Source organism: Streptopelia decaocto (genome assembly GCF_964273445.1).
Source record: "Streptopelia decaocto genome assembly, chromosome: 3".
Lineage (NCBI taxonomy): Eukaryota > Metazoa > Chordata > Aves > Columbiformes > Columbidae > Streptopelia > Streptopelia decaocto.
In genome coordinates this window covers 6600296-6616357 of record NC_138656.1, presented here as the reverse complement: position 1 = coordinate 6616357, position 16062 = coordinate 6600296, and the positions used below count along the sequence as shown (strand labels likewise).

The 16062-nt window shown below is 41.9% G+C and overlaps 2 protein-coding genes across 5 annotated transcripts in view; one reads left to right on the top strand and one right to left on the bottom strand.

Annotated features, from left to right (window-relative positions):
• Positions 1-16062, bottom strand: part of MACROD2 (mono-ADP ribosylhydrolase 2) — a gene marked incomplete at its 3' end in the record, with an annotated part of 876609 nt that overhangs the window by 762298 nt on the left and 98249 nt on the right. The gene's annotated exons all lie outside the window — the stretch shown is intronic.
• Positions 4206-15614, top strand: FLRT3 (fibronectin leucine rich transmembrane protein 3). The gene is made up of 3 exons (XM_082048202.1): positions 4206-4341; positions 11562-12305; positions 13411-15614. Exon 3 carries the CDS (start codon positions 13456-13458, stop codon positions 15403-15405), a length of 1950 nt encoding a protein of 649 aa, XP_081904328.1. The 5' UTR covers positions 4206-4341; positions 11562-12305; positions 13411-13455; the 3' UTR covers positions 15406-15614.

Genomic DNA, 16062 nt, shown 5'->3' with positions numbered 1-16062 from the left:
TGTCCTTGTGGCTTCATGGTTTGACATGTAACAGAAGAAATTGCCTTCTAAATACAAAAAAAAGCAATGAGCTTAAGCATTAAGAGCAAACTTTGCATGGACTTTACCCAATCAGCTTTCTTTATCCATTTCTCTATGTTCTGTAAATCAAAAAAAAAAATCCCACATCTTACTCATAGGCTTTGCAATTTCAAGTACCCCATTAAGTTACTTAATTTTGCTATCAATAGCACATGATCTGATAAGCAAAAGTGTTTATTTGCTGTAGGAAAAATAGAGATGTGGTTGCATCAGGGGTGTTTCTGAGCAGACAGGGCTTTTCCCTGGGGCTGTTTAGGAGAGCTGGAAAGAACAGGGAGAGAAGGGTGAGGAATGGCAGACAGCACAGGTGCCATGGTCTAATCTCCTGGCCTTTACAGACAGACAAAAGAATAATCACAATTAAAACTGTTATCTCTCAAACATTCCTCTGTCAGGGGAAAAAAAAAGGAAAAAGCAGCACTCTTGAGCCCACCTAATTTTAAACAAATATTTAGCTTTACGCTCTTCATAGCTTTTTAGCTCTACCACAGACTGTCTTGCATGATTACATTCTCATTTTTGTTGCATTTGATACAGAGCACCAACTTTGACAAGGTACTCTATGTAAACACACAATGCTGAAAGCTGAATTTGACAGGCATTTCTTTTTGAAGGAATGTATCCAAAATTGGATTCTAATTTTGAAATGGTTCAGATTGTTTAAAGATTAAATTCTAATACAAACTACAATACATATTTGCTGAGAAACTGTACTTAGCCAATAAAAGGAAAGCTTATAGGACATGAATCATACAGAAGTTCATATATTACAGTATCTTTTTTTCTTAGATGCCTCTACAAATCAACCAATGCCTAGCCTGGATTGGGTACAGCCTGCTTTGAAAAATCAATATAACCTGATAAAAGCCTAAAGCTAAAAACCACTAACATTCATTTCAGGGCATTTCATTGAATATCAGACTATTACTCTCAACTTTATCTAAAAGAAATCTGTCCTCAAAGAAGCAACAGCTCAGCTTCGATGCTTGAAGACAGCTCTCTCTCCTCTGCACCGAGGATGAGTGATCTCAGATTCAATTTTCCTTCCCGGTCAATGTGTTTGGTTTCTTAACATTTCATAAATGTCCTGCCCAGAAACACTTATGACTGGAGCCAGATTTACAGCAGGACGAAGCAGAATCAAAACGCCTGTCAAGTCATAGGAGAGTCATTCAGGTCAACCTTTGGCCAAGGGAGTTCCCAGAACTTTGATTCTTATCATCCCATCAGGGTGCTCAGGGAAAGAAAAAAAAACAACAAGCGTCATCATTATCACATTGACCTAATAGCACCTTACAAGCGTGTGTTATAAACTTGCATTAAGACTCTTTGAAACACATTATGTAGTCTAAGTATTCTGAATTTCCCATCTGCCACCTTCTAAACTCAGCCCATTAAGTGTTAACAAGACTGACGTGTCTTTGAAAGGTGATTTCCCTATGGGTCTGATGAGAACTTTAATCTCCATGTCGTGAGCGTTAATTAATTTTATAAACAAAATACAGGTAAAAGACTATTTTAACTTAGAAATTCAATTAAAATATCTCATTATATTCCTAGGGTTTGATACATCTGTGTTACATATGCACATTTTTATTCCTCGTATATGAGTAACTCCATCAATATTAACAGAGTTCCACCACTTGCCCGGAATTCAAGAGGCCTTGAAATTCTGTATTTTAAGAAGATGGAGAACATGGCCAAGGTCTCCGCATACAACAGGGTTTTTTTGTGGAGAGTATTTTAAAGGCTGCCCGTGTTCTTAAGGAGTATATTTAAGGAGTTTACATAAAAGAATGCAGTCAAAAAATCTGCTTGCAATGGCACAGTAAAGACTTTTTAGTACTCTAAAGCAGCTGTGACCTGGTAAAATCTAATTATTTCTCACATGCCCTTTAGAATTCTCTAGGAATATTTACTGTAATTTCTAACTGGTGCCACAAGCACTACACCAGCCTTGGAATAAAACCGAAAGATAGCTGAATGCATACCACATACATCTTTTATGAATATCCCACAGAAATACGTTAAGACTTAGCAACATGGCACAGCAACATAATGTTGGAATCTGTTAACTAATACAACCAAGCTGGGCGTAAGAAATACCAAATACAAGACATTTTTAAAAAATGCTGCTAAAATCTTAAAAGAATCTCAGTTAAAAAAAAATCTACAGGGTATTTGCAGGATCTCAAAATGCCTTGTGCATTACCATAGCCACCAGAGCCATGTTCTATCCCACGCAGACACACTGCAACACCAGGCTTACCTGTATTTGTGCGGTACACCTATGTATCCATACAGGCCTGCATATAACATGCTGTATATACATTATCTATGAAACAGAGTTGTATACACTGAGCTGATTAGGGCACAGCTCACTCTGCCAGGACTATCAATACAGACAATTGTACCTTAACTTGAAGTCAATTTCTTACTAGTTTTTACTCTCCTCAGGGAAAGAACAGAAATCAAGTGATAAGAGAGAAAAAAACCTTTTCCCTCATTGTCAAAGAAAATCGATCTAGGATTTTAATTAGCTGAATAAATACAGCATGTATGTAACATTTCAAACATCTAAATCCCAAATAACATCAAGCAGCGTTCAAAAAACTATTAAAATTCCTCTCAAGAACGGAAGAAGTTTGACACTTTCTAGTTTGTCTGGCTCTGGTTTTGCCAAAAGGTAAATGAAGGGAGTGTAAATATTCAAACTCCACACAGAAATTGCAGAAACCTGGTGGTTTCCAAAGGCCTTAAAGAAAACAAACTCTCTCTAAACTTAATGGAGCTTGGTCTTGCTGTGTTCTGATATCAGCAAAAAGTGCAATCTCAGGACAACAGCGAAGAGCAGAGACAACTGCATGTACCAAATGCAACGCTATCTGTGAGTTTATAAACTACGAATAAAAGGAAACTAGATTTCATGAAAAAACACCTGGGGAATATATTTTCTAGCTCATGCTGTTATTACCATAAATTTTTGGTTCTGTTAGAATAGTAGAAAGTTTGTTTTCCAACCAAACAATCCCTGAAGGCCACAGGCTGGACAGGCCTTGTGCCCACAATCCCAGTCTCACCAGGCACAATAAGGTGCTTCCAAGCCAGTGGCGTCCTGGGTGGAGCACACAAACCAGGCAACTCTGATCCACCTGCTGATTTTAAACAGCATTAAGTGCTAATACCTTGAAAATACCTCTGAACCTGCCAAAGCTGCCACTGTGGCCTGCAGTGTCTCACATGAGGTGCTGTGGCTCAGCTGTCGCTTTTGGAGCACGATGGCTTATGAGTCTGATGAGGAGCGGCTGAGGGGCCTGGGGCTGTTCAGCCTGGAGAAAAGGAGGCTGAAGGGAGACCTTATCACTGTCTGCAACTGCCTGAAAGGAGGTTGTAGCATGGAGGGGGTTGGTCTCTTCTCCAGAGTAGCAAGTCATAGGACGAGAGGAAATGACCTCAAGTTGTGCCAGAGGAGGTTCACATTGGATATTAGGAAACATTCTTCATGGAAAGGGTTGTGAAGCACTGGAACAGGCTGCCCAGGGAAGTGGTGGAGTCACCATCCCTGGAGGGGTTTTAAAGGCGCTTAGACGAGGTTCTTAGGGCCATGGGTTAGTGCCAGAGTCAGGTTATGGCTGCACTCGATGATCTTGAGGGTCTCTTCCAACCAAAATGATTCTATGGTGCCTTTTTGCAGCAGCCACCGATTTATCCATTTTTTTTTCTTCTTTTAAAAGTACCTGTGCAACTCTCAACCACCCCTGACCTTTGGGCCAAAACCACGGGCCAGGCGGTGGGGCCGGGGTTGACTTCTGCCCTGTGAGGAGCCGGATGGATTGGTCAGAGAGAGGGCACCCCCTTCCCGCAATGGCACCACCGCAACAAAAAATAAAAATAAAAAGAAAAACGAAAAAGAAAACAAGAAATGTCAGAGAATCCTCCCCTCCCGGCTCGGGGTCTCCCCGCTGTCCCCAGGGCTGAGGCGCCGCTTCTCTTTCCCTTTGCTCTCCCTCCCCCGCCGTCCCGCCGGTCATGGCGCCGCCTGCTGCTCCCCCTGGCGGCCGCGCCGCGCGCCCCGCCCCGCCCCGCGCTGACGTGTGGCCCCGCCCCCCCGGCTCAGCCGCTGCCGCCTCGACTTGAGGGCGCGCGCCGAGCTCCGCGCCAGCGCAGCGCCCGCCGGGTCCGCTGCGCGCTCCGCTCCCGCTGCCAGCGCCATTCCCGCGCCCCGCCGCGCACGGACCGGACCCGTTCCGCGCCCCGCGGGTAAGTGCGGGGATCAGCGCTTTCTCCGCGGGTCAGGGGGGTGGGAAGGGTGCGGAGTTCGAGGAGGATGCGGCGGGAAGTTTGGGTCTCCCCCTCTCCGCACACACGCACAAGGCGGCGGGGTGCGGGCAGGGCGCTGCGGCGGGGCGCTCCCGGCTGGCTGCGCGGCGGGGCGCGGAGGAGCGCGGAGCAGCGCGGCGCCTTGCTCAGCCACCCACCCGCCGTACGGTTGGGGTGTGCGAGCCGGCTGCTCCCCGAGCCGAGCGGTGCACCGGCTCCGGGAGAACGAGCGCAAAAGCTCCGCGGGAGCGGAGGGGAGCCCGGGGGGGATCCGCATAGCAACGCCGGCGTGCTGGGACTCCCCTCGTTTTAACGGGGCGCTGCGGGGGGAATCTTCCTGTCCGTACCGCGCATCGCTGCCTTGGTTTGGAAACTTCCCCCCCCTCGCCCCGTATATATTGAGAAAAAAGATAAAATCAAATAAAAGGAGCCGTTGTGCCCCCTCCCCAGCGCAGCCGCTCCTCACGCACCGATTCTGCGGGCGAGGAGATGGGGAACAAAATGGTTGCACAGGCGTTAAGAAAGAATGCAACAGGCCCGAATTCCCCTCCAAAACACCCCACTTTCTTGGGGAAGAAGAGCTGCCTGATCATCTCCCTGGCATTCCAAACGTCCTTGCCTAGTTTTAATCAACTTTTCTGCTGTTTTCCGTGTATTAAGTGATTGTCTGCGCTCTCACAAGCTCAGCAACTTAATTTCTAAACGGCTACCCGAATAAATATTTCACCCACTTAAACCTTTGCCCACTTCATCTCTACGTTATTCTCGCCCCGAACACCGTTCCACGCCGGGTAGATGTGCCGGAGCCTTTTGTTTTACCCTTTTCCTCGCACACAATCAAATCAGGAGCTGCAACTTAGTTAAGGTGAAGCCCGAGGATCCCTGCGTTTCCCAGCCCAGCAGTCGGGCTTGCAGCATCTAAGCTCAAGCTTTGTCATTTTTTTTCTGATTTCTTTTGGTTCCTGCCTAGTTTTCTAGCTCACCCCCTTGGCGAAGAAAAGCTCTTGCACAGGCAGCTGCCTCGCTGGCTCAGTCCTGTTCTTTTGAGGTAGCGTACATTTTAATCTCTTTGACCGCAAAGGGGTTTTTTGAGCCCAACCCTGGCGCATCCATTCAAAGTTGCGAGGAGTGTTGCGAACGCCAACGAGGAGGGCGCGTAATTAACTAATTCGTGGAGTGCTGTTAGCCATGGGTTACTAATTAGGACGGAAGGCAAGTCGCTTCCCTTCTTCAAGGGATCAATTGCGGTCAGTTAACAGAGCAGCAGAGCTTTCTGGACACCAGATTCACTCCGAAATGCAGAATTATTTGACAGTGAAATAAATCATACTCTTGTGAAGGAGCACCTCAGCTGAATGCATTTTCTTATGGCCACTCCGAAGATTCACAATTTGCATTTCTATGTAAATCCTCTATGCGGAGAAAAAGTACTGAAAGAAGAGGCTGAAAATGTTCAGACTTAAAAAACCAATTCATTATCCTGACCCCAATTTCATTGCCTAAAATATGCTGCCCAAAGAGATAGAAGCATCAATTATGCTCACCGTCTGTTGCCTGAGGATATGGCGTCTTAATGAACATTTCTTTGAATTCGAGTGAAAAATGCGTTTGTCAATTCAAGTGTACGAAGAAAATAATTCTCTGCTATAAAACAGAAAGATCAGGATGTGTTTTCCTTGTCAGTAGATGCCACACATTAGGTCATACTGAAGGGGTTTCAGTGCCCTTCCCTCCCTCGAAATAAAACAACAACCCACCCTTAAGTTTCCTTTAATTTATTCCAAACCCATACAGTACTGCCCTGTTTAAGATTGGTTTTCAAGTATTTCATAAACAAAAGGTATACCTGGGTTTATAGAAAGCCAATTATCTTAAAATATATGGAGGTTATTCTAATCCTCTTATTCATACTGTTATCAAGCTTTTCTATTTTTCCATCTACGTTTAATCACTTCTAAAAGCTGCATTTTTTTTCCTGCCTTCTGTGTTCCTTCTATATACCAGAAACAGTGACAACCTTTGGCATGTATTTAAAACGCTAATTATATTTTTTTATTATTATTTGTGTACATTCATTCAATTTTATTTTTACTGGAGAACAACCAGATAAAAACTGTAGTTAATACAATCAACTTGGGAAATAGGTATCTGTAAATGTTCTGAAAAGAGTAATTCTTTTTAGTATTTATTTTTTCTAAATCCCTCCTTTGGAGGCTGCTTCTGTTTTTCTCACCAGGAGACTTTGTTGTAATTAAAGCAGAGAAAACTGGACAGCAGCAAAAAACATCTGACTTGTGGCTCCTAAAAGCACCATTTTTGCAGCGTGTACCACCCCCCAGTGGGCAAAAAAACTCTGTAGTAAACTCCGAGCAGCAAGCTTTCATCTCCAGAAATACCGTGTATACCTTTTACAGCAAGAACAAAATAAAGAAGCGTTTCTAAATTGGGGTGGTGGGGGTTTTTTGTTTGGGTTTTTTAAAAATTATTTTTTAATTTTTCCTTTGTGAGCAATAGCTACAAGTTGAGGGATATTAAGTAAGACGATGGTGAGTAATCAAAGCAAATTGCTGGAGTTTGCAAACTTTGCACTGCAATTATTTGAAGTGGTTTCAAATGCCCACCTTTGTCTCCTAGCAGGAGGGGTGGATGCTGATGGCTGCTTCTTTTTGTTGTTTTTTCCTTTATCACTCCCAAACCACAGGAATGAACAGAAGAATTAAAATGGGATTGCTTACATTGATTTTTGATAAGTGACCCAACATCACTCAGGGCAGGCATATTGAAAAGTGTTCAGTTAATATATCATCCCAAACTCCGTTCTTCTTTTCTTGAGCTGTAAGAATTCAAGGAATCTTACAGCTTCACTTTTTTAAAGTCTTATTTTTTTGAGGAGCAAATTTAGGAATCGGGGGAGATGAGAAACAACTGTTTTAAAAGGGAAAGAAACAAAACTACTGGAACTTTAACCAGGGTTTAAGTAATATTTTATACAGGCTTAACATTTTGTGCCAGGAACTCCCTATCAGATATAATTCCACCTAAACTTGTCAAGAGTGAAAAACATTGATTTGTACCTTGAAACAGTGGCAGCATTTGTTCTCTATTCTTTTATTTTAAGCATGGGCGAGTTACCTCAGCAGCAGCTCTTAAAAGAAAACCTAGAAGCCATAATTGGCTAAACTCAAAGAGCACTAAAAAACACCAAACAAAAAGCCATTGCAAAACACTCCCCCTCAAAGTGCTTCTTTTAACGTGCAACCTTTGCAGCAGCAGAGGAGCCAAAACAGGAGGAACAGCCTGGATCTTTTCAACCCAGCATCTCCAAAACCAGGAAAGGTTTTAAAAGTAAAACTTCAGAAGAAAACAACTTTTAGGCTCATTTCCATCCTCTACAGCAAATACTGGTTTGACTCATCTTAGGCGTGGAGTCGAGCTTTTGCTGAAAAAAATCAATTTCTAAGTCGGATTCGCTTGCATTTGAGGGAAGATCACATGAAAATTTGCATTTTTTTTTTTTAAGGCACTTGAGTTAGAGCTGGGAAGACAAAAGCAATATTGTATTCAGCTACTACAGAAGCAGGGCGGGGGGGAGCAAATTTTCTACCACTACATAAAACCTTCTGTAACAGAAGAAAACCCCAAATTGCACCCAGGCAGAGCCACAAGGTGACTGAAGGGCTCACCCTCACTTTAACAAACTCCTTTGCATTTTTCCCCCTTGGCAAGGCAGCCAGAGGATCTTCTGCTTGCCTGGCACCAAACAAAAGGCTGGGGCACCTTCCTGAAATATGATGATCGTGGAAATTGCAGCTCCTAGACAGGGTGCTTAGAAAGCATTTTGCTGTCACGACCAACTAACCCTGAGTAATACACTTAAAGAAAACAAAGTACAGGCACTGTTTTAAGTGTAGATTAGCACTGTGGAACTTTGCTTTTTCAAAGTTGGTGAAGCTATTGAAGAGGCAGCATGACCTTTGTAAACTCCACGGGCAATATATGCAATAGACAGACTTGAGGAGTATTTTAAAAGCAAAGTGCATTTCGTGTTTCTGATACATTTCAGATTATAAGCAAATATGGAGGTAAATCTGGAATGTCGGCACACTGATTAAGCAAAATTGTTAGGCTTCTCAAGTATGTATATTCTAATGTTAACTTTCAACTATACCCTCGGCATTTAGAACCTAAAAATACCGAGCTGTTCCCCTTCCCACTGTTACTTTGATGGTTAGAAAGAAGCCACTGAACTACCAGAGTTCCTGCCGGAGAACACAGGGCTAGATTAGAAATTCAAATAAGCATTGTGTGACCTCGAGTGAGCCAGGTCTTGATTTTATTCATGTTTTATCACGGCTTGAAAAGAAAAGATCTCTGGCACCGTTTTTAGAAAAACTCCTAACTTTTCAAATATACTTTTTTTTTTCCTGTTGCCTACCTCAATATATAATATTCTTCTTGGTACATTTTCTCTGGTATAGCACAGATTATTTTGAACATTTTAAAATAAGCTGTACCACAGCGATAAGTCCACGCGCGAGGCTCACGCGTTACCGCTATCTGTAGTAATTCACTTGCTTACACAATGTCCCGGGAAAAGTAATTTAACCAGGCGGTTCAGCAAAGTTCATGAAAACATCCAGCTCGCAATGAAGATAAGCAAAAAAAGCTGCTGTTCAGTTGTTCGACGTTAGTTTTGTTATAAAAAAAGTCATTTTTGCATTTAAAAAAAAAGAGTTTTAGCCCACACTTTCTAAAATGTGTTTGAAAGTAATGGCTTCTTTGAAAACCATGTGTCCATGAAGCCTCCCTCCCCAATTTGATGTAGCAGAAACCTGGACACAGTGTCTGTACCAGTGGGGGTCACTTTTCTTTTCATCCTGCCAGATCAGCTCTAATGACTTGATGTCAGGGAGTATTTAGAGACGGCTCAAGGAGGAGAAAGTTGGAGCAAGGCAGCAGGATTCCCTTCTTCTCTGTAGACACATCACTGGAGCCTTTGATATGCAAAAACATTGTTTTCAGCTATGGTTTCAGATATAAAAGGGAAGTGCAAGATATCAAACAATCAAAACCTGAAGAAAACTATTCTAAGTTTAGAAAAGGGAGTGGGGGGTATAGTCTTAATCCACATTTTTGAAACAGTGTCGTCCTCTCCAAAGAGACCTGCTTTTATTTGTCTCTCGTTTTCATGTAATTTGGAGAGAAGGGATAAAAAAAAAGTTCCAAGGACTTAATGAGCTTTAGTGCTTTCATTTTAATCCTACACATTACTGCTATTATAATAGTGGCAATAAATGAATGATGACTATCAAATGGAGCAAAGAGGAAACAGTTTATATGCTAGAAGGGTAAAGCAAATGGATTTACTTTCTTGTGTATGGATATATGTAATGTATGCATACTACAGCCTCTGTTTTGCTTAATACCAACATGTTTGTTACAGCTCTAAAATTTCTAAAGAAAATGTATGTTTGGGTTTTTTTTAAGTACTTAAAAGTTACTGTAGCCTTCAAAGGCCTATTTAAGGAATTCATATCCCTTCTTCACTATATACTTCCAGAAAATACCGTCACAACTTCCCATTAGTTCCTAAAAGGTACCATTTTTTATACAGCTGTTAAGCAGGTGTTAATTTCAAAGTTTCAGGAATAAAGCCTGGACTTTTATCCCCAAACAGTCCATTAATACAGACTAAGAAAAGTGGACACTGCAAGACTATAGAGCATTTTTCTTCCGTTTTATAATACTGATTGTATAAGCTACCCAAGTTACATAAGTTACAAAAAAAAATATGCATTTCTTTATATTCTAAAACGTGGCCACACAGATTGCATTTTTGCCTTAAATAAAGCATCTGTTGAAGTACTTATTTATGCCACAGTGGAGGTCTCATTTGAAGTTACTATTTCCATTACACAACTTCTGAAAACAAGGTGCAACAACAAAGCTCAGCTGAGACTGAAAGCAGCATCAGGAGCTGCTTTACCATCCTCTCCCCAGACAATCACACCATCTCTAAAGTGGGGGGCTTTTTATTATATTTTTAATGGCCAACATTTTTCTGTGATAAAGAGCAGCATCATTTGTATCTATGTCAACCATTTCGTGTCAGTGCACATTTCCCCTTGCTATAGGATTACGACTGATCTATTTCGTGATGAACCTGCTTCGAATTGCAAAGGACTTTTCCTTTAGGTCTAACCTGTTCTGAAGGACCAGAAGTTACTCAGAAGGCAGCCAAGCAAAGCGTTTCCTCAGCACGCTGGTTCTTCCCAGCATTGTGCTCAGTTCCCCAGACAACGTGTGATCAGCAATAGCAGAAGCAAGTCAACATTAAGGCATTTTAATATTTCAGATGTCACCATTTCTATTTCAGACAGACTACCTGTTTGCACTCAGGGAAAGCAGACCATCACTCGATACTTTCTGCAACAGTAATATCAAGTGGCCAGAGTTAAAATATACCATTATAAAATAAGCAAATAATTAGAGTTCTTCAAGAAACTGCAACAGCCAGGATTGAGGATATTTTGCTTTTTCTGAAATTAAAACAGATCGGATAAAATGGTGATCTAAACACTGATTCCACCCTGAAAAATGACAAACACAATGGCTTAAGAGTTCCTATGGAGTAGCATATTGAGCATGGACAAAACTCTCATAGGCACCTGTGCTCTCTAAGAGCTGATGCAGGTACCTCCCCAGTCCCCAGTTCAGAGTCAGCACGTTGCAAATATTAAGATCATTATTTTAGAAAAACCTTTTTCCCTTTCATCCAGTAATTGCTGAATGGTAATTAGCTCCCTTTACATTTAAAACCAAGGAGAGGATCATCATCATCTACATCCATTTACCAAGAACACAAAGCAACCAACCATTTTGGTCTCCTCCAAAGAAATATCATTTACAAATATTTTGTTGCTGTCTGTCAATTCAAGATGACTTTATTTTCTACTGAAAGGAAAATATAGTTCCAGCACTATGTTTTCTTAAAGAGCTCTGTATTTGGCTGAAATATCAATATGTTGGGAAAACAAGAAGTGCTCGTCATGTATACAACAAACATCATATAATTTATAGAGGGGATACAACACTACCAGAATGCAAGTGTCCACCAGTTATTAATTCCAATTTTTTTATGTTTGTTTTTATTTTCACAGGAAATTAAGAGGTCAAGGAAAGCCTTAAAAGGGGAGTTTTCTGGGAAGGAAATCGTACTTTTGTGGGGGTTTTTTGATGAAGAAAACCATCTGAATTGTCTTAACATTTCCACGGTAGAGTAACTTCTGTTCTTTCAGCACAAGAGGAATTGGTTTTTTGCATTACAAATTTGGAAGCAGCGTTCAAAAGTGAGGGGCGGAAAATGGTTCTCTCAAAGAGGCGTGGATGTATCAGGATGTAGCTACTGTACGAAGTTTATACTTGGATAATTCTGGATTGGAAAAAAAAAAAAAAGCTCTGTTCCTGACCTTTTCTGAAGAGGCTGCCATCCTTCAGGCCTCAGCATAATGAATAGTTTCCATCACACGGCGGTGAAGTTGCCACCTCTGACTACTACGCCGCACACAAGAGTTTGTAAGAGTTACAAAGAAAGTAATTCCTGCTAAAGGCATTAAACCAAACAAAGGAGGCTCTTCATTCACAGACTTTCCAGGAGGACAAAACCAGAGGGAAGCTAAAGCTCTTCTACAGGCCAGCCTGGTGTGCTTACGTACCATGATAAATCTTGGTTGGAATGCTCATTGAGTGCTGTGCCAGGGGCCGGGGAACACACACCACCGAGAAGAGAAGCACCGGCTGAGTAAACACAGCTCCATGGAGTAAACTGTAAGAGTGACTCGCGAGAAAGACATTCCTGTACTGGATATCCTCAAGCACAAAATTTACTCGTACCTTTAAATACGGTAGGATCAATATTCATTTCTTTCCCTTTTCGTGCCTCGGAGAATAAAGTTCAATTAATATATGAACCCACAAGAGGAAAGGTCATGACACCGCTTAATGCGCAGGTCATCGTGCAGGAGTTCTCACAACTCTAATTACAATGGTAATTGAGTTATGTTGTCTTAAAAGCTATAAAAATGCTAATTACCTGAGCTCAATGTACAAACACACTACCCAGTGCAAAGTACAATTTCAGTCTCAAGAGTTAATTTATATTATCCTTCCCTGTACAGTTTGAACTAATAAGATGGGGAAATGTGGTTAAACCTACCAAATAGTCTGTTATTAGCATACTGCTAGTAAGAAGACTTTTGAGAACGACAAATATTTAAATATGAAATTAAGCATGTAATGAAATACTCTATACGGTCAACTAAAAAGCTGTAGTAGCTCTACCAGCTGCATCAGGTTGTTAGTTACCTACCAGTTGTTATATTCACCTCTGTAAACACTCCAGCTTGAAAACCAAGAAAACTAGGCCACAGTATTTGTAAGATACACAGGGTGATGTTGAAACACATGCAAAAAGTCTTTAGCAGGCCCTTGCTCTATTGCCTGCATTTTATGCTTTGCCATTAGGACTTCTTTTGAGCCTCCAAAATAGCTACCGCTAAACTTGTGGGTTTGGTAAGGGGTTTATAGTTCAATTAAGGGCTCCTGGGGTAGTTAGCTGGCTTAGAGAATTACTTCTTATCTTTCAGATATAGAATGATTTACTTCAACTCTGGTGTGGCTCTGTAGTTATGTGGGCCCTGCGAACAAAGATGGTCTCTGCACATGAAATGTGAAGGAATCCTTAGAAAGAGCCTTCTTGCTTAAACAAAACAACTCACGGATCAGACGTACTTTGTTTATATTGTTTTCGTTACTATGCAGAATAACCTGTTAATTGAATTAGCACAAGAAGTAGTATCATTATTGATGTAAGGAAAAGAAAGTAAAATGTGCTTATAAGCTTGAATTTCAGTTTAATATGCATGTTTCTGATGTCTTCTGTAATGTTGAATTTTCATTGCAGTTTCTTCACTGATGATCTGGATAATTTTGTTTGTTTGGTTTTTTTAGATTGTTGAAGATCAGAACTGTATACAAATCTCATCATTCCTGACCATGATTAGTGTAACCTGGAGCATCTTCCTAGTTTGGACTAAAATAGGGCTGTTACTTGACATGGCACCTTATTCTGTTAGTGCCAAACCATGCCCTTCAGTATGTCGCTGTGATGTGGGTTTCATTTATTGTAATGATCGCGATTTGACGTCTATTCCTACAGGAATCCCAGAGGATGCTACTACCCTCTTCCTTCAGAACAATCAAATAAATAATGCTGGGATTCCTTCAGAACTGAAGAACTTGCTTAGGGTGGAAAGAATATATTTATACCACAACAGCCTAGATGAATTCCCCACTAACCTCCCTAAGTACGTTAAGGAACTGCATTTGCAGGAGAATAACATAAGGACCATTACTTATGATTCACTTTCACAAATTCCTTATCTGGAAGAACTGCATTTGGATGATAATTCTGTTTCTGCTGTTAGCATCGAGGATGGAGCTTTCCGGGACAACATCTATCTCAGACTTCTTTTTCTCTCCCGAAATCACCTTAGCACCATTCCCTGGGGTTTGCCTAAAACGATAGAAGAGCTACGCTTGGATGATAATCGTATTTCCACGATTTCAGAGCTGTCCCTTCAAGACCTTACAAATCTAAAACGCCTTGTTTTAGACGGAAATCTTCTAAATAACCATGGATTAGGAGACAAAGTCTTTATGAATCTAGTCAATCTTACAGAACTGTCACTGGTCCGCAATTCGCTCACAGCCGCGCCGGTAAATTTGCCGGGGACAAACCTAAGGAGGCTTTATCTTCAAGAAAACCACATCAACCGTGTGCCACCCAATGCTTTCTCTTACTTAAGGCAGTTGTATCGACTAGATATGTCCAATAACAATCTTAGCAATTTACCTCAGGGCGTCTTTGACGATCTGGACAACATAACTCAGCTGTTTCTTCGCAACAACCCTTGGCACTGCGGGTGCAAAATGAAATGGGTACGCGACTGGTTACAGTCATTGCCTTTGAAAGTTAACGTACGCGGACTGATGTGCCAGGCGCCAGAAAAAGTACGTGGAATGGCTATCAAAGACCTCAACGCGGAAGTATTTGATTGTAAGGACGATGGCATGATAAGCACCATCCAAATCACTACGGCGGTACCAAACACGTTATACCCGGCTCAGGGACACCGGCCGGTTTCCGTGACCAAACAACCAGACGTCAAGACTCCCAACATCAATAAAAACTACAGAACCACGGCCAGCCCGGTACGCAAAATCATTACAATATTTGTGAAATCCGTAAGCACGGAGACTATCCACATCTCCTGGAAAGTTGCACTACCCATGACGGCTTTAAGACTGAGCTGGCTCAAGATGGGTCACAGCCCTGCCTTTGGATCTATAACTGAAACGATCGTTACGGGCGACAGAAACGACTATTTGCTGACGGCTCTCGAGCCAGAATCGCCGTACCGTGTCTGCATGGTTCCCATGGAAACCAGCAACATCTATCTCTCCGACGAAACGCCCGAGTGCATCGAGACCGAGACGGCGCCGCTCAAGATGTACAACCCCACCACCACCCTCAACCGGGAGCAGGAGAAAGAACCTTACAAAAACTCCAGCTTGCCTTTGGCCGCCATCATCGGCGGCGCGGTGGCGCTGGTGGCCATCGCGCTGCTGGCCCTGGTCTGCTGGTACGTCCACAGAAACGGGTCCCTCTTCTCCCGGAACTGCGCCTACAGCAAGGGACGCCGGAGAAAAGACGACTACGCCGAAGCGGGAACCAAGAAGGATAACTCCATCCTAGAAATCAGGGAGACTTCTTTCCAGATGATCCCGATAACCAACGACCAAGTGACCAAGGAGGAGTTTGTAATACACACCATTTTCCCCCCCAACGGCATGAATCTGTACAAGAACAGCCACAGTGAAAGCAGTAGTAACAGGAGCTACAGAGACAGTGGTATTCCAGATTCAGATCATTCACACTCATGATACTGAAGGGCGTGAAAGACTGGTTTGGGGTTGCGTTGGGTTTTTTTGGTTCGGTTTTGTTTTTTAAAGAAAACAAGAAAAAGACTGACTTAACGGTTGCTGTTCTACTGCAAAACACTGGATTAAAAGACTGACAAAGCAATGTACTGTACATTTGCCATATAATTTATATTTAAGAACTTTTTATTAAAAGTTTCAAATTTCAGGCTACTGCTGCGATTCATGTAGTGGGGATACCTGACCACAATTCTATATTTTAGTATTTTTTAGTAATTTGTACTGTATTTTCCTTGCTAATATTGAAGTTACAGACCATTTAACTTTTGTGTTCTACTGAGTAAGATGACTTGTTGACTGTGAAAGTGAATTATCTTGCCGTGTTGAGCAGTCAGAACATTCATCTGAGATCCTTGTAAGTGTAAGCACAGGCCATTTTTCACTTTGGTATCAATAAAATGACGTTGAACCTGGCAAATCAGGAAGATCAAGAAGTGGTTGCAAAAACTCACAGAACTTCAATGTTGGGTCTATTAAATCTGTAAACCACAAGGATATTCAATAAACAAAAGTGCGTGTAGTAATGGGCAATATCAGCTGTCTGGACATATCCATTCAACTATGGTGAAATCCAATTTAAGAGAAAATAATCAAATCAAT